This window comes from Melanaphis sacchari, unplaced genomic scaffold (assembly GCF_002803265.2).
Source record: "Melanaphis sacchari strain LSU unplaced genomic scaffold, SCAv2.0 Contig32_pilon_pilon, whole genome shotgun sequence".
Classification (NCBI taxonomy): domain Eukaryota; kingdom Metazoa; phylum Arthropoda; class Insecta; order Hemiptera; family Aphididae; genus Melanaphis; species Melanaphis sacchari.
The window spans coordinates 389,684-416,315 of NW_020271199.1; the positions used below are offsets into that span (position 1 = coordinate 389,684).

Sequence of the window (26,632 nt, forward strand, 5' to 3'; positions counted from 1 at the left end):
TTATCGTATGTTAAATATATATATTATTAAAATAGCTAAATACCAATAATATCTTAAATACAATTTACATTGATAATGTACAAATTTGAATTACATAACACTTATTGCTTGGTAATTTTTTTGATTTCATGAGAAAAAATAATACTTAAATATATTATAGTTTATAGTAGGTGCTTTTAACTTAAAATTTTTTTTTTTTTATCATATAATATTATATATACATAAATATAATGATTATTAATACATTTTATTAATTTGCAAAAGACTTCCGTAATAATTTTATGATGAAATGTTTATATTTACGTATTATACGTATACCTATATATTCAGAATTTAGATGACCTATAGTTTCAAATTTAAATATAATGTTCTATTTCCTATTCTTTTAAATAAAAAAGTTTTGAATCAATATTCTAAAGTTATATTTTTGAATTTTGAGAAAATTACATCTCATATTGTTAAGAAATAAAATTATTAAATTGTAGCACATATTTTAGATTCTAGGCAAAGCAATTAGTTTTATTATAAAAATTATAATTTATGAATTATTTCCAGTTATATTGAATACCATGATATTTTTGTTCTTTTTTTAAAATTATTATTTAATTTTAACACTTTTATGACATAAAAGATTATCTACATAGTTATTTGTAGATTAAATAATAAATATTTATAATTGTAAAGTATTTCAATTTCAATGATGGAACTTATAGTCATCAATAATAAAAACCGATCTAAAACGGTTTTTTTTCGAAATTTCATACACAATATAGATTTGTTATATTGATAGATATTATATTTATAATAAATTAGGTAATCAAAATTATAAAACTTTAAACTTTATATTAATCTTTAAAGAAATTACCTAGGTCAGTAGGTCAGCGTTTTTAAACTGTTTTATAGTGAACCCAAGGGTTCCACGGAGCTTATGTAATTTTTTTTCAAAATTTTCAAGAAAATTACTTTAAAATATCTAACTAAAGATTAGTAGCGGATAGTGGAAGAAAAAAATAAATGTGTGTACAATTTTCATAAATAAATCCTAATATTAATAAGAATATTTGTTATAATAAAAAGCGTTTTCACTAATTTCATTAAAATTAAAATTTAGTCTAATTAAACAATTAAAGTAATTTAAGTATTAATATTATTTTTATTTTTATATTAACATATTTTTTTTAATTAAATACCTTTTTATTATATGAAATAATTATGATTTTTATTGAAAATAGCCCTAAAAAAAATTTAAAAACTAAAAAAAAATAAAGTTCTACGACAAAAGTGGACAACAAAAATTGTTCCACTGATAAAAAAGTTTAAGAAACGCTGATCTAGGTACTATTGTACCACATCATATGAATAAAAATATACTTAAAATATATGTGACTGGAAAATGAAGATAAATAAAATGTTTAATTACTCGAAGACCTGATAATACTTCCTAGTGTTTTCCATTTGACATTCAACAATATAACATACTCAGATATTTTTTAATTTATTTTGTAAAATTAAATTTACAAAAATAATAATTTAAAAAATTAAGTAATATATAATTAATATTTTTTAGATTAGAACAGTGAGCATTCCAAAATGGCTATACAAGGACCAAGCCGCAAAGATGTCAAAGTCTTTTATATGAATACAGTTCCCAAACCAGTATATGAAGTAGAATTCAAACCTCTACCATTTTACAGAAATGTACATAAAATTGTTCTGCCAATGGCTATTTATTGTATCCCAAAAGTTGAACCCGAAGGTGGACAATCACAAGGTATAAATCTAATAAAAATATATAAAATAATGGATAATGAAATTTTCATATGAAATGTTTTATTCTGTTTTCAGTATACACTCCATTTGATTTTGAATTTGAATTGCCAGAAATAATTCGATCAATAATAAACAGTAATATAAAAGATCTACGATTGCAGATCCGATTTGGAGAAGAGAAGCCAGGGAAGAAATATTTGTCAGATGGATTACCGGGACCAGTACAACTACGTATTAATACGCTCACACCAATCTCAGCCCAAAAGAGCCCTATAAATTATGATTGCAAATCTTTAGACGATAGAAATAAAATCGTAATATTGTGGCCATCATGTGAAACCCCATATTACATGATAGTAGATATTGTGGAAATCATCACGATTGAAGATTTGGTGAAACGCATACAATTTAACAATAAACTATGTTCTGTTAAATTAAATACAAAAGCTAAGGCAATAGAACTGTTGAAAAATTCAGATTCAGAAATTTTGGATTCGGGGTCCTATAAGTTCATTTTATTCTGTCCAATAACCAAATTAAGAATGAAATTACCAACAAAATCTTTAAAATGTAGTCATTTACAATGTTTTGATCTGCATTCATTCATTGCAATGAATAAGATAAAACAAACATGGACATGCCCGATTTGTATGATTCCCATTTTAGTTGATGAATTGGTGATAGATTCATTCCTTTTGGATATTATCAATAATTCAACTCTTCCTGAAAAATGCTTTGAAATAGCATTATATGCTAATGGTGAATGGGAACCATGTATAGAACCGAAGAAAGAAAATGAAAGCAATGGGAGCGAATCTGACGATGAATATTTAAAAAATACCATTATTCCTATGAATTCAGATAATTTTGATGATAAAAATATCCGTGATGAAAAACCTATATTACCAATAACAAATAGTTGGAATTCTAATGAACCAATGTCTATCAATCAGACTACAACCATCAACGAAACAAACATTAAAGAAGAACCGGTTATTAAAAAGGAATAAAATCAATCATAATATGTGTAATTTTTAATTTAGTACAAATAATAATTTAAGTTTTTTAACTGTAATTATAACAATATATTGTAATTATACGTATTTAATAATTTATCAATAATGTCAGTAGTGTAGCCCACCTATATTATTTGTATTATGTAAAGTAGATTAGTAGTAGTGTGTACCTATTGTTTACAGATTATTGAAAACTATACATTATAGGTCTAAGATTTATATTTAGATGTATAATGATGACAGATAAACGTCGTAATTCAATATGTTCAATTTAATCTAAACCAAAACATCGTTAACAAAGAATAAATTTAATTAGAAAATAATTTTATGTAATAAAAATAATAGTCAATGATAGAAGTTGAATATTTATTTTTATTTTTTTAAATTACTCATTGTATTTTATTTGTATTTATTTGATATTAATAATAATTAGAGAATTTAAATATTATGTAGTTTTTTTAATAATTTACGTTGATGGGGGGGGGGGGGGATTACAACCCCCTAGATATGCCATTAATTATTGGTATACATAGTATACATTTTGATCGAAAAAGTTATAATAAAATTATTATCTAATAAAATGCAAAAAAGAACATGAATAAAATTGTTCTTAGCAAATTTTAAATATAAATTCTATTAAGTTTTTAATGCTATAATTAGTATAAAAAAAATTCAAATTCTTCGCATGGTGAGGTAAGCATGCTTAAAAAAATCACACATTCACACCTATATATCCAATATTTATGAAAATAAAAAGATCAATTTTACATAATATCATTAAATCATACACAATATGATTTAGATATTATACATAAAATGTTATATGGAACGTTTAAAACCATATAGAGATGTTAGTCCCCTTGGAATTTTTTCCGACTTGCCGTGCTTTTAATCCCTGAAAAAGTGATTAAGGAAAATACTATTAAGTCTGAAATTTGTACATCACTGATATACTAAATTAATCCGTTTCGCAAGTATTTTGTTATGATAATAGCTTAAATATTTTCCGTAATTTCTATGCAGTCCAAAAAAAAAAATTTTTTAAATATTCTATCAAAGGCCAAATTACGTAAAAATTACTATTTTAACTTAATTTTTCTAAAATTATTTTAAAGTTACTTGAAATTTTTATTTTTAATCAGCAGAGCCTCAACGTACCAACTAGATCCAATATTCTATCAAAAACTTTCCTAAAAGTATAAAATTAATACATTTTTAAAGCCCAAAAAAATTAAGAATTACAGACATAATTTTTTTTTTTTTGAAAACACATAATTGTAAAATTAATTGTTGTACATTCATCAATCCTCTAAAACTCTAAAATCTAATTATTTTTATATCTTTTTTAGACAATTTATTTTTAAATAAATATTTATAATTTACTATGCATTATGCAATGAAATAAACAAATTACAAACATATTCGTTATTGTAAATGGTTTTATAGTTCCACTTTCACTTAAGAACAAAATTTCAAAATATATAAACCTTAAACATTACTTATTACAACATTTTAATTCTATTGAGGCAGTGGTAATTTTTCAGTGCACTACAATTTCTCAAATTTATGTTTTGTTAATAATATAATATAATTTCGATCAAATATAATATAGGATGTTACATAAAATGCACAATTTTTTAACATTCAATAAATCAGCGAAATTCATAAATAATTAGGTACAAACTTTTTATTTTATTACACTTAAAATATATTTCGATTTAATGTTTAAAAATTATATTTACCATATTATGTCTACATCCGCCATCTCTGCAGACTATCATTTCCAGGACACATTCGCACTCTCTTGCACTACCGCAACGTTTGGCTATGTACAAATTTTACAGTTTCGACCTGGACTTTTTATGTTTCAACTTAACCCGTTTGTTCAAATTTCCGTACTAATCTCAGGACTATTGATGTAGTAGGAGCATCCACACGTCCAAGTCATGCGAAGTTTACAGTCACAGCTGAGCACTCACCGTTTTTGTAATAGTTTTCAGTAAGAATATAAACAGATATGGTAACTAAATCGCTCCATGACAATTAAGTTTAATGAAAACTAATTAATTTCTAATCGGAGTGATAATAGATGACAAAAATAATTAAAATAGGGTTGACAACTTTCAAAAAAAAAAAAAAAATCCTACGCATTTCAAAAATTGCGCACTTATAAACACCCATCATATTCAACGGATTAAAATCGGGCCGACTATCGACTATTGCACTATTACCTTACACTTTTATATATTGTCAACGCCAGCAGTACACATTAATATTATTGCATAGAATTCCAACACGAGTATAGGAATAATCGTGGTTTATAGGATAAAGACGTAAAGACCTAAATGTAACACTTCTAAAAAACGTACCTGTGTTCAATTCGGTGATCATAACGATATACATTATGCAAATAAATTAATTAAGATTGGATATGTTGAAATTCTTTCACTTTCAGTTATCTACCGATTTCAATCAAAGAAAATAAGAGTAATATTAAAAGGACGCCGCACCCGCATATGTTATCACTGTCTTACATACATACAACATGGCAAATTTTCGTTCAGCAGAATCCATTTTATGTTGTTAGATTTAACATTAGAGTAAATTTACCTATTATCAAACTTAAGGGTAAGAATTTTATCTAGGCAATTTTATAAGATTTTAATGATATTTTAATTTAAAGCTGAGTTATAGATATATAATATATTAAAACTTTAAAATGCTCATAACTCACTTTAAAATTATTTTTATTTTTATAATTAATATAATATTAATTAAAACCTATGTCATTGTCTAGATAAAATTCTTACATTTAAGTTTGATAATAAGTAAATTTACTCTAATATTAAAGCTAACAACATAAAATGGATTCTGTAGAACCAAAATTTGCTATGTTGTATGTATGTAAGACAGAGACAACAAACGCGGGTGCGGCGTCCTCTTAAACACAAAAAAAATCAAAAATAAAATCATTTAAATTTTAACATAGCCTTTTGGTTGTCCATCTCACGACTGAGTTCCTAGGTGTTTTTTGATTTAATTTGTCATTATTAATTTATAAGTGTAGATGTAAGTAAATAATTTACACTGTAAACCTATCACCGTGGTAAGTGGATCAGCTTTTGGCTTTATTGTTTTTTAGATTGTAACATTATATTAAGTTTTATTATTTTTATGATTTTATTAGCTCTAGACAGCATATTATACAAATTAAACAAAAATCTATTAAAACCTACCATTTGTTACTAATATTATTATTATATAATACTGAACTAGACATTTTTTGTATAACTTAACTATACCTACTGTTATTTATTCTATTACAAATTTTTGAATTTTAAAAAAAATATATAAAGATTTAATTCAAGAAAATGTGTATAGCTTGGATATAAAATTAAAAAAAGATGAGGAAATTTTGGTAGATCAATTTAAATATCTCCAAGTATTTAAAACTAAATACAAAGTATTATAATTGGTTCAGGGTAATGTATGATGAATCTGAAAATAATACTCCAAATCTGATAAAACAAACAGAGTTTACAAGAATAGGTGAAAGAATCTGATCATAATTGATTTTATGTTTCTGTAAATTAATGTCTGAAAACAAAAATTTCTCAAAGGTACATTGTCTATAAAGATATACATTCCCTACAAATATTAAAACTGGAATTATGTCATGTAATACTTGACTAATAAAATGATTTAAATTCTGAGGCGGACTAAGATCCAATCCATTCCTACCTTATTGTATAATCACACCTAGCATACAAAAGCATTTTACCAATTCATTTTTTTTTTTTAATTTTCGAATTATCAATTAAATAAAATATATTTATATTTTTGAATACACAATGATTTAAGTTTGATTCTCCTTAAAATGTAATATACATATATTGTAAAATTAAAATTAAAATTTTTACTAATGTAGATATACTCAAAAATAATTTATAATAGGAGTAAGTATTTATTTTAAATTATTAATAAAATATTATACATAAATTTAATTAAATTTTTTTTTTTTTTTTTAATCACTGTTTAATAATATGATTTATGAATATAAACATTGTTTATATAAATAAATGAAAATACTTGCAACAAACTAACAAATCATATTTAGTTTATACATAAAATACATCTGTACTCTGAAGTATAAATGTATAATAATTACCTAGTAAACAAATTCAAAAATTAACTATTTATTAACGAATAATGTTGACATGTAATATTATAACAAAAATATTATATTTAAAATAAGTAATATTATTTATTGATTACTAGATTTTATTTCAATCTGCAATTAAATAATAAAATATATGATGTAATATATAGGTAATTAATGAATTAGTAGATTGAAATAATTATAGTTTACTAAATTCTTCATACTTACCAACAAATATTTTGTTAGACATGCATTTAGCGACCGATCCAAATGATATTTTTTTTTGTTTTCGATCATTGGCAATAGCCAGAAAATTTACTAGTTTTCTTTAAACGAAACTTTTCAGCTCCAACCCTCGATTTTTTTCCATAATGTATTAGGTATGTATTTATTTAAGTATTAAATAACAGCTGTATAAACACTGAATAAACAAATTATTTCATAGGTACACGATGTTAGGTAAGAGTAGACGACACTACGGCAGAAACCAGAATTGCGGAATAACAAAGCAATGATTCGTATCGTGCATTTATACTATCATATTATTGTAGTATCATAACTATTATAGGCTCAATATTGTAAGAACTATTTTAGTAATGTTTCCAGGTATTCTCTGGTGGCTATCGATCGCTGATAAAATCGCAATATAATTAATATATTATAAATATATATATAATATAATGACTAGTGTATTACGTAATAGTGTAATACGCAGGAAATCAAACCTGTATAAAATTGGTTCTAATGTAATAATTAATATTACTTATAAGTTATAAGAATACTTACAAATAATATTTGTCTATAATACTTTTAATACAATAGGTACAAGTCGGGTTATTTTATATCGGCCCAATGGATATAATAAACACCGGCTCACTGTACAAATACACAGTTGCACAATATTGGGCCCAGTCCGCCCTTGTCTAAGTTAGATAAATGCATGGTTGCTTCTGACAAAGGATAATTTTAAAAACAATAATAATTAATCGATTTTTTTTTTAACATTTTTCATAAAACAAAAAGCTTCCAAATCAGAGTATATTCTCATATTAGTCATATTATATTCAAGGTATATTTTTCTGCACATCTAACTAACTGTTCAAGAAAACATTCGTTTTTTGCCATGAAACGTATCAAACATCACTTCAGATAAGTTCGTCCTATTAATAACTCAAAAAATACCTGACAAAGAAATCAAATTATTTCAAGAACACTTACACCTCGAATTAATGAACGAGTTCTTTTATTGTTTAGCTAAGAAACACTCATTTATTTTCTCAACAACGTATATTATGTCTTTTATTTTAATAAAAATGGCATAATATTTATAGCTATTTGTGTTGTGTTTTGGTAAGGAGAGGTATGACAGATGTGTTAATAAATTTCCAATATTTCAATCTAGAATTCATTATTCACAAATACTTCACTATATTATTAATCCTAATAAAGTAATAACTAATAAGTAATGAACTTTTAACGCAACAATCCCAAATATTGAAATTTTGTATTAACCAGTTTTATACCATGTTCTATAAAGCATGCAGGATAAAAAGTATTTTTTCTTTATTTAAAAATAAATTATTTGCAGTCATGTTAAGTCAGCAAAATATATCTATAGATCAATATCATGTATTTCTTCCTCTCACCAGTGAAAATTTTAGCCACACTAAGTTTAATCTATCTAAATAAAAAATTAATGAAACCCTTTCCATCATGTTCAACTTAAAATGACATAAGATATTACCTTGTAACAAATCTATTTTAATAACTAATAATAACAAATTGAAATAATAATAATAATAAAATAATAAAATAGTTTTTCAAATCTGTTTATGTATTTTATTGAAAATGTATAAAAAGGAACAATAAATAAAAACAATTCTCTTGTTAACTATAAGACAAAGACACCTTTTCTTTGTATGATTAAATATCAAAAAGTTATTAATAAATGTAAATCAATTTCTTATAAGCTAATATTTAAAATAAAATAATATTTTTATGACTAATAGAATTCTGTATAAATCAAAAAACTTTTAAAATAATAGCAATTCTGTTTTAACAATTTAAAATAACTATATCAGAGTAAAAAACATTTTGTATAGCTTTCTATAAGAACTAATATTTTAAATAACATAAAATTGGTATAACTAATAGGACTCTTTATAAATCAAAAAACTTTCAAAATAATTACATATTGGTTTTAACAATCTGAATAAATGGTACTACATCAAAGCAAGAACATTTTGTATAGCTTTTCATGATAAGGATTTTTAAAGTGAGGAACAAAATTGATTGGAACTATTTCAGAAATACCTTCTTTTTTAGAAGGTTTCTGAAATTTAGAACTGAAAAATAAAAATACAAATGTAATTAATTTAAATGACTAAGAATTAATAAACTACACAATAATTGCCTTGAAGTGCACGGTGTTAAATAATTTATCTCAAAATGTCATTATTTTAATAAAATATTTTAACAATAATTATTCTTTAATAATTAAATCACGAAATAATAGTTAACAGCTATAGAACATTTAAATGATTTTTTTTTTTGAAAATGTTGACTGCTAACTATGCTAATGGTTGGCTCAACAAAACTTGTTAAAATATAACAACCAAAATAGCTCAATCTACTAGTATAAATAGGTCTAGTTACTTTGATAAAAAAAAAAAAAATTAACTAAATATTTTTATAAAAAATTCTACAATTTAAAATAATATTTTTTAGACCAGTTTGACTTGGAAAAATAATATTATTCTAAACTTTTAAATATAATAAAATAAATTTAGATCTTTTGATGATTAAGCTGTTTTGAGGTACATGGCTTTTCTTACTGATTAATCTATAAACTTAAAATATAAAAGTAATTGTTTTAAAAAAAAATAATATTGAATGTTCTAATTTTGATGTGCTTTATTTGCAAAATTAAAAATAGATAGCTAGTATAAAATATTTGACTAAAACCAAATGTCTGATTGGAATTATTTAAAAATAGGTTAGCCCTAAAAATGTTATGTCCTTGTATAGTTTTTAGGGAAACGTATTATTAATATTTGATTTAAATATTTTTCATGAAAATTTAATGAACTTTAAGTTAGATTATATGTTGTTATACTTAAATAAATTACAATAAATGTAATAAGTAAACAAATTCAACTGAAAGTTTCAAATTCTTAACACATAAAAACAAATAGATATATAATTGTTTTGAATAATTTTTATTTAAAACTTAAAAAGATATTAAACATCATAGTATAGTATGTTTTACTAAAAAGTAAAAAATATTTTTATTTTTATTTCTTAATATATATCATACATATTTAGAAGTATTTTTATATTGAGCTATCATAATGTGAACTAAGTTCTAAATATTATAATAATTTAATAGGTAAATATCCACTATACTATAAATTAAAATGTGTATAAAAAGTAGTTATATAATGAATCATATAATCTTATACTTACAAGTATAAGTCAATTGCTTCTTCAGATACTTTTGGGTGCTGTTTATCAGTTAATTCTCGAAACTGTAATTGATAAAATTAGGTAGTTCATTTGTAATATGTACAAATAAATTGTTATAAAATATATAAATGTGTGCTATAAATAATGAATATAATTGAAAATAGAATAAACAAACACTTTTTTTAACATTTATGTGCTTAAAAACATATTTTTTTTTTAATTATATCATATTATCTTATATTAATTAAAAATAACATTATTACAAATTAACTATTTTTTATCTTAACATAATTAATTACATAGAAAATATAATTCATGACATAAAAGTAAACAGGTTTTAAATAATACTTTATTTATAGTAAAAACCAAGGCTGAGAATTAACACGTGGAAAATTTATAGTTAATATTAAAAAGTTATATAACAATTTTTATTGTTATTATTTATTTTTTAAAGTATTTTTTTAACAATTTAAAGTATGTATTTTGAAGTTAGGTTAGTTTATTTTTTCTTAGAATGAACTCTAAATATTTAAAATATAATTAGTTTTACACAAAAAAGAATTATTTATAATTGTTATATATAATTTAAATACTTAACTATACATTTTTGAAGTGTTAAATACATTAATTTTGATTTCAATAGGGATCAAAACAACTTAAATTCCTGATTACATCTTAATATAAATTTCCAAAATAATATTCTTGCCATAACATATTTTGGGTTTGGATAAAGTGCAAGAATAAAAATTAATATATTGAACATGTTTTAATACTTCTACAATCTACTGCATTTAATAAGTAAAAAAATATATATATATATTTCCTTAATTAACTCTTAAGTATAAAAAATTAACTTAAATAAATACATAATTCTCTAATATCTATCACCTATTGAAGCCCATCATTGGATAGCTATCGTTTTTTATTATTTTTTCTGTTATATGCTCTTTTATATATAATATGTTTATGTGTATACTTTTATTAAATTTAAGTATGTGCTTTGGTATAGATTGTAAACATTCAATTAATATTATATAAACATACATGCATATATACATGCACATATAATGGATTTTTAACAAAAATAATTTTACTTTTGTTTCCATTGAACTTTAAACTTACTTACATTTTCTATATTAACTTAACTTAGAAAGTTACAAAAATTAATTAACTCTACCAGCTTAGGTAAATTATATGTTAATATTACAATATATTGGTTGATTTGCTTTATAACCCATTAATTTAACAATAAAATTAAAAACTTATTTACATTGTCTTTAAAGTTAATTTAAAAAACGTTTTATTACTAATTCAAGGCTTCAGAAGGAGTAAACAACTTAAAACAAAGATGACATACCTATTTGCTAATGGTAGTCTATTTTAAATAATTTTTTTTTTTTTTGTATTTTAAGTATAAAATGTTATATTTATGATTTAGGTTTTAAATATGTATTTATTTGAGACAAAACAAAAAAATAGTTACAAATTATATTAATTTTTATGACAAGTTCTAAAAAGAAAGAGATTTCTGTCATTAAAAAATTTTATGGAATTTAAAATATTAAAGTTATTATTTTACGCTTACTTTGTTATTATGTTTTCCATGCTGTTTGGAAACTTTCATTAAAAAAACTCTACATGGTATTTTGAAGATTTTAGCAATGTCAATAAATTGTTTTCTTGTTTCTACATCCGGATTTGTATTGTCAATTACTACACTCACACTACTACTACATAAATACTTTGTAGTCTTTGCAATACACTTTTGCCATGAGCCTAGAGTATCTCTATTAATTATTTTCATACGATCATGACACAATAAACTATTAGCTGCAAAATAACTTTTCCCTGAACCAGGACAACCAACCATAATGATCATCTAAACATAATTTTGTATTAATATTAAAATTATAAATTGCATTTATTGATGAAAACTTGCTTCTTTATGTGAGGAAAACAAAACTTGGGATGATAAATTTGTGTAAAAGATATTAGACAGAACATCATTTGGATTAAACGAAGGTAATGCAAAAGCTTCTGAAGTAGGTTCTTTCCAAAAGTATTCCTCAGGAGTATAAAATTTAAGACCAATATTCATAGCAAATAAACGGTCATAACATGACTGATCTTTTTTAACTCGTTTACCATCAGAATTAAAACGAGCACGTCGACCTGCAGCAACACCACAAAAAAAACTCTTATCTGTGTCAACTGATATACCTCCATTGAACTAAAAATAAAAAAGCATGTAAATAAAATTGATATAGTTACATAAAAAATAATAATCTTACATCAGACAACAAAATATTCCACATTCCTGGAGCAGGTTTTCCATATATATCTTTCCGAGTAGCTATAAATACTTGAACTGGTGTTTTGATCAATTTAGGGATATTTTCAATTTTTGTTTTAAATTTTTTTTCATTTTCTTTGTTACCAACAATATCTCTTTGGTTAGTAAATATTACTAATTTATAACCATTATCAGATAAACTTTTAATAGATCTTTTAACGTTAGAGTTATAAATTTTCCAGTCATTCTCATCGTCAGGGAAATCTTTACCTGACAGAGCAACATTAAGTATTCCATCCATATCGAATGCCGCTATCTTAAATATCAAATAAAAAGTTTAATACTTAAATGAAAAGTTTAAAATCAATTAGCATTTACCTTATCTTTATGAACAATATTTGTACTATTAAACACCAACAATGTACCATCTATAATATCCCACATGGATGTAGAATTTGAAAGAAGTATTTTTGGTGTAATTGCTTTATTTATACAAAAAAAATTGTTTTTGTTGTAGTCTATATTATAAGAAAGTGTTAAAAAATCAAAATGATAAGTGTGATTGCTTTTATACAACAACGCCACTTTGTCTCCATGATTTAAGAGTCGTTTTTCTCCTTTTGACATAGATTGATTATTAATAGCTGATCTACTTTTACCTAATTGTTGAACACATATTTTACCCGTAGAATAGTCTGCTACAAATTTCACTACAACAGTAAATTAATAAACCATAGTTAATATGTGTTTAAATAACTAAGATTACATAATATATACAAATATGCAAACTTAATTAATAATTTAATTTGATTAAAAAAAATTATATGGATTAAAATAAAATGACAAAATATTAAAATAAAACCAAAATATTTTAGCTAATTATTCTATATTAAAAAACAATTGTGTTATTATATAAGTAGATAATATTGAAAATTTAAAACAATATTGATGCGAATAAAATGATATAGTATCAATTTTAATGAAAAAATATACACGTTATAGATATATTATGATAGGTATGAAAATATTCTAAATATTCAAACAATATACACATCATAGCAACTTGTATATACATCATATAATTAAGTCACTACATGATCATCAGTTGAGTAAAAACAAATTAAGTCATATTTCAGTATAAATAGGAAAAACGTATGTATATATTTATATAAATTCCTATTTATATGGTCACATACGGCATTTATACGGCATCACACGTGAACAGCTGGACCGATTTCACTAATTCTTTTTTTGTTGTATTTGATGTTATCAGAAAAAAGTTATTATGGAAAAAAATATTAAAAAAGTTACGCAGAAAATTAGCTATTTAATAAAATAAATACTTATACATAGAAAAAAAAATACATCAATAAACATTTATTTATTTTTCTAACCGTTTTTATTCAGATTTACAACAGAGGTCAACAGGGCAGTGCAATATTATTTTGTCAGTCTTTACGTTTTTTTTTTTTTTTTAACAAGGTATTATAAAAATTAAAGACGTATAACAAAGAAAATAGAAGTTTTTTCAACCTTAATTATTTTGTAAAAATAATTAAATACCTCCTGTGCGAAGCCGGAAAATTCAGCAAGACACAAATAAACGTAATTCATATGTACAGTGTATTAATATTATTATATTTACTTTGACTTTTCGACAATTTATGATTGACCATTCCAATCTGTTGTTTTTTTCCCAATATAAAAGGTTCATTATGCAATAAAATAAATTTTTGTTCTGGATTTTCGTCAGATACTAAAACAAAATACTTGACACCGTCGTTGGTCTTCAATTCTGACATACTGGACAGAGCAATTATTAAACGTATTTAAAACGAAAATTACCTAAGCTTATTGTCTACGCTCAACCGTAAAAAAAACACAATAAGAACTGGTATGTTGTCAACAATTAAAAATATTTAAATCGTTTGAGAATCAAACTCGAACATTTATCATTAAGACTGTTAATTATTATAAAATTTATGAAGAGGTTATGTCGGTTTATTTAATTTTATATTTATAAATAAAATATTAATACCACTATTATGGCAAAATACCGATATAAATATGTAAACATATGTTTATCCACTTTGATAATAACAATAACGGTCGGTTAATTTATTCTGATAATATAATAATAATAATAATAACGATTAACGATTTACGAAATGTGATTTATTAATAACCATACCGGACAGACAAACAGCTAAAATTGTATTGTGTATTGGCTCCGACGGCGATCTTGCTTGCCATTATTGTCTGGTAGTGATTCCATGAACTTTAAATATTGTTTACTTCCACGATCCACGGGGCGCGGACCGGGTCTGCGATTTTAAATGAATTATTTGACTTGTTGAACGCGACTTGAGCCGGGCTCAAATGCGACTGGCTGTTGCTTCTTCATTGGCCTTTTATCGTATTCCGAAAGGCCGTTACGTGGGCAATGAACGTATATTGTTATTTATTATGCAAGCGACATACGTTTACGGAAAATGTCCTTAATTGGATGGGTCGAACTCGACTTTTGAGACACGACACTGCTACAGACGACGTAGCTGCAAGCCTGGCTCGAGATAATAAAATTATCATGTCTCGCAGCACTTCGACGTACAGCTCGTGGTTGCTATTCGACGATATATTTTGATGACGGGTTTCGACTTTCGATAGTGTTTTCAATAGTATATTAGAAGGTATTATTTAGATAATACAACTGAGCACAGCGGACGAACACCGATCAGTTTGACTTTGACATATTTTGTGGACCGTAAGTGACGCGACCGGCCATAAAATACTGGCATCGCTTGACCGCTGAGTGAAATTTTCCTCGGAAGCAACTCGTAGACCGTAGTAGGGATCTCACGGATCTCGCGCCTCCTTGCATCACCCGTTTTGATTATAGCTGATTTGACAATTAATTTTTGCCTAATGTCTCTGGTTTTATTTCCATTTTTCAGCGTTTAATTCTGACGTCGACGTTTGCAATCATTTGTTTTTTGTGCCTACAATAAACAGTATAAACTTGTAAATGAATTCGCATTTGTTACCAATTTTGTTACTTTATGCATAGAATAAATAGCCGTGTTATCATACTGTTTTGATCTATGCTTTTTATGAGAAATGTTCGTAATACGCTACTAATCATATATTTTTATTTGTAAGTATCAATGTATAATAAACTATCATAATAATATAGCTTTTAAATCGGATCTTGTAACTATAATATACATTTTAACAACAGTAACTATACTATACTAATTAATGATCAATGTTATAAATCGTGATTGATAGACTTTAATTCAAATCAAACTATAGATTTTGACTTGAGCCATAAACCATATTGTTTTTATTTTTTACAATAATATTTTCTTATGTGTCGATTTCACGTTATGGAATAAGAAGTTATTTTTGAAAATAATTTATATCTAATTATTTCCAGTTGGTACTATTGATTTTAATGCGTTAAAAATATAAAGCTAAATGATTTTAAGAATCGGATAAAACTATAAAAAGTTGTATATTGGTTTTTTTTTAACAAAACCATTGTTGTAGTTTTTAAAATAACAGTAAATACTCGAAATTTTCACCAAATATTAATATATTTTATACACAATATTATTTCTTGAAATTTTTTTATTTAAAAATGTTATACAAGATATTTCATAAGTTGTCTTCCAGACTAATCAAAAATAGTAATAATAATAATATGCACATATGTTTTATAAATGTTTAAAAATCATAAAATAAATTTTGTGTTCATTTTAAATGTATTAAATATTAATTATAAATACTACTAATCAAATTATAAGTACCTGATATTGAATATTATTTTTCTTCTTATAATATTTGTTCACAATTTAAGACATAAATCTATTAAGTATAATTCACAATAATAAAAATATTAAACTATTTTGTATTCTTTGGACCCAGTTGAATTTATTACTCCAGTATGGCAATATCTATGTATAATTTAAAGTAAAGAAAGATAGTTTTGAATTAAGTACAAAATAATACGAGTAACTCTATAATATTGCTTCTACTTTATTTTTGATTATTAAGACTGTGACAGTAGCTTATGGATAAAACCACATTATCAGATAATTTTTAAAATGTATATTTCAAATTAAATATATTTAAAACATTTCTTGTTATTAGATATAAAAAATTATAATGAAAAAAAAATTAAATAAATAAAAAAAATCACTAATAAACAAAAGTAATTTCAGTCTTTACCGATCACAAATTTCAATCTACATAAAATACACATTGTCAAACTTTTATATCTGACCAATAACAAGTGATCATACCTAATTTTATCAATATTAAATGAAGATCATAGATAATCTAGTTTATTGTACACACTAAATATCTACTAATAAATTACAAATATGCATTAGAATAAAAAAACTAAAAATGTAAGTAACGTGCAAAATACATGAAATAAATTTGGTGTTATTTTAATAAGAATAATTTAAATTGTGCACATTTTTGTCAGCTTTAAAATAGCTTATTCTAAAAAGTATTTATTTATCTAAACATAAATTCATTCTCTAGTAACTTATAACTAAAATAAAATAAAACTAATCATTGATTAACAACATAATCGACTTAATTTTTTTTTTTTTTATTAAAATTAAGTTTAACAATACAAAATAATTTGACAATACCCAAAAAATAACATTGAAAAGAGGAGTTCAATACAACTATAGTTTTATATAATATAGTTACTTACAATATATTGATTAAAAAAAAAAAAAAATACATATTAAATACCTACCATTACATACAATTTTTTAATCTCTTTAAAAAAGTTCAAAGTGAGATGGGAGGCAATAATACAAATTATAGGTAATTTTGTTTACATCAGACTATAACATTATCAATATGATAAAAATAAAACATTTATTGTGGAATCAGTACAACAGTCTGATAAGAAAAAAAAATTGTGATACGTATAATATAGAAGTACATATCGAGTACATTCTAACATTTTAAGACGGTAAATTATAAATACAGATTAACGATAGTTTCATTTTTCAAGTTACTTTTAAAGTGATTAACTACAAAACAATTTTTAATGGATAATATACATTGTACGTTTTATATAATATGTGTAATTTGTTGAATAAGTGGACCCGTCTAAAAAAAACCTTATTAAAAAATAAAGTAAAAAAAACAATGATTATTATATCTGTAAATAACTAAACAAAAATGCATTTTTATTCCCAAACATGCTGAATATTCCTGGTTTAGTCAAAAGTAAGTTTGGAATTGCTTAATAATGACTTATTAGCAACTTTGAAAAAAGTCCTGAAATAAAATACAAAATAAAATAATTTCCATACGTGTGTAAAATTTTATTCAATTTTCTAAAATAGGTTATTAAAAAATATTTACTCGTGTGAATATTTTCGTTTAACAGCAGACAGATTTGAACTTTGAGTATGTAACATGTTGTTTAATTCAATTACCGTTTCGTTGATTGCTGTTACTTCATAATCTTAAAATAAATAATTAATATAACAGGATTCAATGCAAAGATAATTTTGATATTATCATATTATTAGTTAGTAAGATCTATTGACAATATTATTAAAATTAACCTAATAAAAGATTATTTTGAGTGACAAGATTAAAACACTCATAAATTTAAATAAATATCTATTATTTATATTTTATTGTATAAATAATAATAATAATAATAACACTTGTAAAATTGCATAATATTATTCTCAGATATTACTAGATCAATACTTGTTCAATAATGCTCTCTTATTAAAATATAAATATTACCTGTATATTTAAAGAATTCTTTTGTTTCAATCTCTTTATTACACATTTTAAATGCCAAGTATAAGGACGCTGCAGCTTTCAATGAATCTTTTAAAATCACAAATTTATATTCTAATAAACTGCATTCCAATATATATCTTGCTAATGTTAATAAAATCATTTGACATTTCATGCACTAAAAATTGAAGTGAAAATTAAAACATCAGTAGCAATGAATGATAACCAAACACTTACACGAGCATATCGCCTCAAAAATACATATGACAAAGGAACATTGATATCATACTTTAAAGCTCTAAATAATTCCCTTTCAGTAAGAAATAATTCTTCTTCTGTATAAATGTACTTGCTATGTTTGACTAAATCGTATGGGAAACCTGGCTCTCCCCTCTCCTATACAAGAACAAAGTTAATTAATTTGAATTAAATAATAAGTATTAGAAAGTGCTTTTTACTTACATCAATCTTAGTAGCTAATAATAATGCTCCAGAGGCCAAAAGTTGAAATTTATTTTGTAATGTTTCATTTTCCATTAAATATAGATCAATTAGTTTGACAGCCATGTACAATACTTCATGATTTAAACCATACATTTCTTGTAAGCTTACTAACCAATTAACAACAATTGCTCGATGTTTTGCAGTTATTTCGGGTTGTTTATTAATGTAATCAGTGATAATAAAGTGATCCTATGAAAGAATAAATTAATATATTGTTTAATTGCTTCAATAATTTATAGTGAAAACTTTAAAGTTACTTCTCTTTGCCTGAGATATTTCATAATATCTCTTGCATAACAACCCACATAAATGAAATTATTCCAACTGGCCTGATCTATTTCAAATATTTCCTCTTCATTACTATTGACACTCCTATAACAGAACAAGATTGATACAATATTAATAGAAATTTAAAAAAAGAAGAGTAATTATTAACATACAATTCTAGTGCAGCAGAATGATATAATTCTGAGTGGTTGATTTCAAGAGAGGAACTGTGAGTGTTATCAACAGCAGTTATATACAGTTCATCAGATTTTGCAGAATTTCTTGAAGCTACTGTTTCTTCAAGAGTTGATTTAAATAGATTACTATCTTCTGAACTATTTAAAGATAAACGTTCAGTTCTGAAATTAAAACAACAAATTTTTATTATAAATATAATTTAGATGTTTAGAAATTGTAAATATCTAAAATATATATTACTTCTTCATTATTGAATAATACAATTTTAAAAATAAAATAATACTAACTCTTTTATACTTGATCGAGTCTCTGGCTTTTTGATAATAGCAGGTTGGGTAATTTCTATTTTTTGTTGTGTTACCTTACATGTCTTATCAGTCTTTGTAGAATTATCATCTTTGACAATTTCTAATTTGTTAGACGTCTTGGCACCCTGAAAAATTTTAATTCAATCTTACAATAACAAGTATAAATAAATTACTAATATGTTTTATTTCTGTTATAAATAAATACAAATATTTTTAATTTCTTTTGCAAGAGTATTACATTACATACAACAAAACTAATAATAGAGATTTTTTTTTACTGTTTAATATGTGTTAAATAAACAATATAATTATTCTATTATATAATATAATTATACACAATATAATAGTATAATATATTTAAATAAAACTAATTATGAATTAATATTTGAAGTAAAATGACTTCAACTGAAATCAAGAGGCCATAAACTTAAAAAAATATATAATGTTAAAACAATATCCAATGTGGAAAAATTAATTGTTCCAATGAGTAAAGGTAATAATTTTAAGTATTATGTTTTTAATAAAGAATTTTTTACTATTATTAATGATACTTTTTTAACTATCAGTCGTGGTGGACAAAACCATAAAGTATGAGCATAAAAGAATATACAAAATAATTAACAAATTATGTAATAACAGGGAAGATTTAAAAATTATACACAGAAAACTGAGACATTTACAAGTTCAAGGTATTGTTAAAAGGCCAACCAAAATGTGAAAAATATACTTGCTACTTGGTTACTAGTCAATCAAGCTAAAAATTGAAAAACTAGAATTTGTCCAGTTAATGAAAAATTGATCCTTACACTATGGAACAAAATACAACCTATATAAAGCAATGTTTGGATGTTATGTTAAAATTGAATTAAAATCATTAGTACTTTTAATATCAATAATTATTAAATTAAAAACTGAAGATATAGAAGTGGCTATTACATACATGAATACTGGAAATCATTGTGAAGTTGATGAAATATTGATTGAAGAAAAAATAAATAATAGAATAAATAAAATAACTGCTGTAAGAACAGTCAGTCATTAATTTAAAAATTCAAGCACATTGAATAAAAAATCAGCTAAAAAAAGATTTTACGAAGGAAAAATTGGTGAAACTATCAAAATCAAAATACCTGATGAAGACAGGGATTTTTGTTGTATTTTTGGAGTTATCCTATCAGGTAAAACACAAATTTTACCATAAATTTAAATACAATACATATAATTTTAATTTATTATTTTAGTTCATGATAAATGATAATAATTATAAGATATATACCATCGAAGGAAAGTTGGAACACATATATAGTCATAACCAGTTTACTAGGTGCAAAGAAAAATTGGTTAGTTTAGAGAATGTTCCTGACCTAACTATTATATTGAGAGAAGTAGCAAAAAAATTTGCAAATTTAGGAGAACAAGGTTATAATAAATGTAAATATTTCCTAACAATGTTCAAATAAAAAATATAGATGTAAGGTGGCAAGAAAAAATGCAACTCAAAATTTCATTCCAATAATTGTAAAAATAAATAGTTAAAATAATAATATTCAACTTATAAAGTAATAATAAGATTAAACAGGTTTAAATCATAAAATGAAAACTTTTGGCTTATATTTCCTAAGCTAGACTAGACAATTCTATACACCCTAGGTAGTGTACTAATGTATATTTTTGCAAACATTGCCCATTATAATCCGTCAGTACTATAATGACTGGGCAGCAATGTTTACATTGCTTGTAACATAATATATTTATAGAAATCATAATTTAAAATACTAAATGTTAATATTTTTTTCTCATTAAGTAACAGATAACTTAAGGTACAATAATAATTATTATTTTGAATTACCATAAGGTCATATGACTTTTTTAATAGCGATCAATATTTAAACTAGTACCATAAAAAAATTGAACCTAACAGTAAACACATGGATTATTATTTATTTTATATTAATTAACTATTTATTTAAATTTAAATGTTTTATACCTCAAAAAATATATTTTAATTGTTTTTAAAATTGTTATATTTAAATAATAATTTTTTAACTGTTTAAAATTAATAAGGTATTATTATTATTTTTAATTTCTAATTGTATCGATTTTCCTTTAATATTGGTTCTTAATTTTTACCAAAACTGTTGTTTTAAAATTTATCAAATATTGATCTTATAATAGTTAAGTTACTTAAAATGTTTGTTTATTAATTTATGAAATAATGAATATTTTTTAACTATCTTTTTTAAAAACGGTTTATAAAAATATTAACAACACTTATTTAATTAGAAGTTAATTGTTTTCTTTATAACTTTTTTATCTTTTTTAATGAACAAATTAAGATTATCAGAATCATGATTTACAATGTAGTTACATTTTAATTAAATCAACTACATAAGCTATACATTTTAATTCATAAAAAAGTTAATATTATTTAATTTTTTATGAATAAAAAAAATACATTTAATGATCACAAACTCTTATTTTAAAACAAACCTGTTCATAATTTTTATAATTTATAGTTCAAGTATACTATGAATTATAGTTATAAATATATAAATTAAATTATGATTTTTAAATGTATGAATAATGAGATAAAAGACAAAATAAAAAACTACTTACATTATTTGATACAAGATCTAACAAAGCAGCTCTTCTATCTAATGGACGATTCTCTTTAGAATAAGGTTCGGTTTTCAAACCAGTTTTTTTTAACTGATGTCGAGTGACAGGTGGCATTCTAAAATAAAATTTTAAAAACATAACATAAAATACAATTAGTCAAGTTGTTATTTAAGAATTATCAAAATACAAAAGTTTTGATACTAGGAATAATAATTATATTTTCTATATTGATAAATTTGTAGATATAATTTATTAGCTTATTTATTAATAATGCATTAAATCACATTTAATCACTAATTTATTTTAACCATAATAAATTAATATTTAAATAGATGTATACCAATTCTTTTTAGTAATAAATATTTAGATTGTTTTAGACTGTCTAAGCTGTTAACCTAACCTAACCATCATTATTAAATAAAAGTATTACTAGGATTTAAAGCACAATAAATATAAAAACGTGAAATTGTTTGAAAAAAGCAATAATAATAAAAAATAAATAAAAAGTAATGACCAAAAATTAGATACAAAATTAAACAAAAAAAATTTAAAAACAAAATTAACAATCATGTATTCAACCAGATTCAGTAGTGAAACTATATTTATTATCAGACAAAATGTTTTTATACATCAAAATCAAACACATTACATCTACTGATGTGATCAATGCATATTATACTGTATACAAGTTGTCAAACTGTTAGATTGAGAACTGAACCTACTAACAATAGGCTACAGTAATATATAACTAAGAAGCATATTTTTACATTTCTTATTAATTAAAAATCTTTTTTATTGTAGCACAATATTAAGTACTACAGTTGGAATAATTACAAAAAGGTATAAAAAATATTAACATCAAAAAAAGCCTAAAAAGTAAAAAAAAAAAGATTTATTTAGATTTAGAATGATATGAAACACATTTATGCATAAAAATTGGATGTCTACCTCACGTATAAAAAAAGAAGCATTTGCTTTAAAATCTGAGCCCTAGATATAAGAATAAAATAATCCATAAATTAATTTATTAACATTAGGTACAATATGTACATTTTACATAGTGTGAAATGTTTTATTTTTTAAATTGTTAAATTAATATGATCAATAAATAAATAAATTTCCCTATATCTGATATTAACATAGCTATGCTATCGGAATGTCTGTTGTTATTTTGTGAAGCCTCTATATACTAGTTAATTTCTAAATGAATTTCTAAAACTTGAATAATGCCTAAGTAATTAAATAGGAAAGATTTGAATAATTATTAATTATTAACATGATAAAAAAGGTATTAAGTTCAAACTATTTTGTTTTAATATTCAGAAATAACAGTGGGACTATAATAATAATTGAAGTAAAAAATATTAAATCCAATAATTTTAGATAAAATAAATTATTATTTTGTATGACTTTTTTTTACAAACATTTTAAAAAGTAAATTAAACTATAAAACTTTAAATATATTAAACCATTGACAATAGTAAACCAACTTAATTATTGCTTCATATAATAATATACATATTAACACTAAGAAATATAAAAATAAGATACGTCATGGTGATTCAAAATAATAAATATAATAATAATCATAATGTTTATACTCATAAATGATCATAATAATATTTATACTATTTTATGGTTAGGTAGTATTTACATAAAACAGTAATAGATAGGTAGTATAGAATGAATATTTATACTAAGAGTTTATGATATTTTTCCAAGTACAAATGCTATATTTTATGTCGGCACGTTCCACTAATTAAAATACTGAGTTATCATAAGAATGCTTTGTTTACATATCAAGAATAATAATCTGGATGATTCAATAATCATACAATGAACATTTAGCTTTATATAAAAATTTGAAATATAACCAAAATATAATAATATATTTTACTTGGAAGTTCAAACAATTTTGTGCTTTGACACATAATATTATGTTAATTACAAAGAAACAGTCAAAATAGTTAATTGCATTATAACAAACATATTATTGAAAATAATAGAAAAAACAGTTTACAATGAAATGTTCATTGGTAATGTCATAAAAACAAAACACTTAACAAATAAAAGTTACTAAAACAGCAATGAACAAGACAGTATAAACTGCAGAGTAGACTTACCTGATAATGGACAAGCGAACTGATGTTCACGCTTGCGATTATATTAAATAACGAAAATAATAATTATGATGATGTTATGATAATAACTAACAGAGATTTATTTATAAGACAGTATTTTGTCCACACTCTACGCACGTTTACCAAACAATCGAATGGAACCAAACGACGAACACCGATCAGACCATATTATCACTAAAAGAAATAACCATAAACCAATTAGTAATTATTAGTAATAATACGGAAAAAAATATAATAACCGTTACGCGTTATCAAAGTACGAAACCGTGTTGTTCAGGCATAAATATTATGACGTCATATTGTATATTGATAAGACTGACGGGTTCAAACCATATAGGTAGTACTCTATGGTTCAAGCAAACTGTTATCAGTTATCACAGTTCAGTGCATAACAAATACTTAGGTAAAACAAATTCATTATTTTTGTGTTTGTATCTACTATCATTAACTATTAAAAAGAATAAAAAGTCAGAACATGTTCTTTACAAGTTTTTACACACTTGCCGACCAAAAATATGAAGCTAAACTCTTTTTTCGTCAATTCAAACGATTTGTAGTATTTTGTACTTTTTTACTACACATATTATGTACAAATCATTTGGTTAAGTATTATTAATAATATGTTTTACCTTTTACCATTACAATTTTTATGTAGAAGTAAGTACTATTTTCCCTGCATTTAATTCTGTTTTACCTAATCTGTATGTTTCCTTTATATGTATTGATGTATGTTTATTTGTTGTGGTTTTTCATTTATTGAGCCATCTACTTGCTCATGGTTTTGTTTTGGTTCTCTGTGTACCAATTAATTGTCACTAATTTTTATTTGAAAATTTTTCTTAAGGTCAGTAGAAATTACTTTTTATTAGATAATTTGCTGATGTTTGAAAACAATTTTATTACAGTAAAAAAATATGATTTTGAATAGCTTCATTAAGCTTTTGTGCATCATTAATTTTATTGAAGACAAACATATTTTCCAAAGTAGAGCATTCTTTTGAATATAGTTATGTCACAAGCTGGATTTTATTTGAAATTCTAAATACTTGACCAAATTCGAGGTCAAATTTACATGGCAAAGATTTCATCTGCAATTCTTATGTGAACTACAAAAGTTTGTTACTTTTAAAATAAATTATGATCCAAATTAGTCATTAAATATTGATATTTTAATAAATTTTCATAATATAATTATAAAAGATTGATAAATAATAATCATATAATAAAAATTACATGTTCATTGTAAAAATGATATAATATTTTTAAAAGTGTTAATTTGTATTACCTTATATACATAATAAATAATGATCATTATAACATCTAATATTATTATATTATTTAATATTTAATATTATCTTATAATTTTGGAAAGTACTGTATTCATTTATTTAATGCACATAATTACACGAAAACACTAATTAATGTTAATAAAATATTATCAACTGTGGATTCGCTAGTTTTAAATCTGGGTAAGCTAAATTTAATCTTAATTTTAAGAAAAAACATAAAAATTTGATCTTTTAAGCCAAAATTTTCAATATTCCATTTATTATGACAATTAAAAGAACTGTAGCATAAATCAAAAATAATATCAAGCATAGATATACTAATATTATAGTCTACTCAAATAATTTGTCAATTGTTATCCAATTTAAGGAAATGAAAACTATAAGGACAATTTTTGAGAAAAGATTTTTCTTTTTTTAAACCTACTATTTATTTTTGAAGAAAATGTATTTCTATTTGATGATGTGTGCTATGAATAATATTAGCTTATGTTTCAGTACTATTTTATTAATTTTTTTAGAATATGTATTAGCTCGCTTGTTGATTAAAAAGTTTTAAATTGAAAATAAAATTATGCTTTAACTTTTAATCAACTAACATGAAGTACGAAATGCTGCAAATTGTTTGTATTGACAAAAAAAAAGGTTTATCTTCAAATTTTCGTTCAGTTTAAATATAAAATTTATAATAAACAAACATATTTTTAATGGTTAACACTTTAAGAAAAAAATACTAACACCAAAAAAACAAATTAATAATTTTTTACTTGTGTATTTCTTAGTTCTTAAGGAATCAAAATGTGATAACATTTTGTTTTA

General features: G+C 23.4%; 3 protein-coding genes across 4 annotated transcripts; 1 reads left to right on the forward strand and 2 right to left on the reverse strand.

Moving 5' to 3' along the window:
- The first annotated feature begins 1,590 nt into the window (after positions 1-1,590).
- Positions 1,591-2,780, forward strand: LOC112596620 (E3 SUMO-protein ligase SIZ1-like). The gene is made up of 2 exons (XM_025342384.1): positions 1,591-1,771; positions 1,846-2,780. The coding sequence occupies exons 1-2, from the start codon at positions 1,591-1,593 to the stop codon at positions 2,778-2,780; spliced, it is 1,116 nt and encodes a 371-aa protein (XP_025198169.1).
- A 6,320-nt stretch (positions 2,781-9,100) lies between these two features.
- On the reverse strand, positions 9,101-15,482 carry LOC112596554 (uncharacterized protein F21D5.5-like). The gene is made up of 8 exons (XM_025342306.1): positions 14,895-15,482; positions 14,349-14,506; positions 13,082-13,413; positions 12,702-13,019; positions 12,350-12,640; positions 11,996-12,289; positions 10,411-10,472; positions 9,101-9,290 (listed from the first exon to the last, which is right to left on the reverse strand). Exons 1-8 carry the CDS (start codon positions 14,954-14,956, stop codon positions 9,173-9,175), a joined length of 1,635 nt encoding a protein of 544 aa, XP_025198091.1. The 5' UTR covers positions 14,957-15,482; the 3' UTR covers positions 9,101-9,172.
- A 2,184-nt stretch (positions 15,483-17,666) lies between these two features.
- LOC112596571 (G2/mitotic-specific cyclin-B3) lies at positions 17,667-24,745 on the reverse strand. Of its 2 annotated transcripts, none has more exons than XM_025342328.1 (10): positions 24,284-24,381; positions 22,384-22,501; positions 19,747-19,892; positions 19,435-19,620; positions 19,252-19,366; positions 18,953-19,183; positions 18,728-18,886; positions 18,494-18,668; positions 18,098-18,200; positions 17,667-18,010 (listed from the first exon to the last, which is right to left on the reverse strand). In XM_025342328.1, exons 2-10 carry the CDS (start codon positions 22,498-22,500, stop codon positions 17,950-17,952), a joined length of 1,293 nt encoding a protein of 430 aa, XP_025198113.1. In that variant the 5' UTR covers position 22,501; positions 24,284-24,381; the 3' UTR covers positions 17,667-17,949. The 2 variants fall into 2 exon arrangements, with proteins under 2 accessions (XP_025198113.1, XP_025198112.1); XM_025342327.1 differs by lacking the exon at positions 24,284-24,381 and adding an exon at positions 24,510-24,745 and having other exon boundaries at positions 17,669-18,010.
- Between the last annotated feature and the right edge of the window lie 1,887 nt (positions 24,746-26,632).

Coding starts and splice junctions, on each gene's coding strand:
- LOC112596554 (XM_025342306.1), bottom strand. CDS start 14,956: ATGGCAAGCAAGATCGCCGTCGGAGCCAATACACAATACAATTTTAGC. Junction 13,414..14,348: donor TAAATTGTCGAAAAGTCAAA/GTAAATATAATA, acceptor TTACTGTTGTAG/TGAAATTTGTAGCAGACTAT. Junction 12,290..12,349: donor TGTTTTCCTCACATAAAGAA/GCAAGTTTTCAT, acceptor AATTATGTTTAG/ATGATCATTATGGTTGGTTG.
- LOC112596571 (XM_025342328.1), bottom strand. CDS start 22,500: ATGCCACCTGTCACTCGACATCAGTTAAAAAAAACTGGTTTGAAAACC. Junction 19,367..19,434: donor CATTCTGCTGCACTAGAATT/GTATGTTAATAA, acceptor GTTCTGTTATAG/GAGTGTCAATAGTAATGAAG. Junction 19,184..19,251: donor AATATCTCAGGCAAAGAGAA/GTAACTTTAAAG, acceptor ATTCTTTCATAG/GATCACTTTATTATCACTGA.
- LOC112596620 (XM_025342384.1), top strand. CDS start 1,591: ATGGCTATACAAGGACCAAGCCGCAAAGATGTCAAAGTCTTTTATATG. Junction 1,772..1,845: donor CGAAGGTGGACAATCACAAG/GTATAAATCTAA, acceptor TTCTGTTTTCAG/TATACACTCCATTTGATTTT.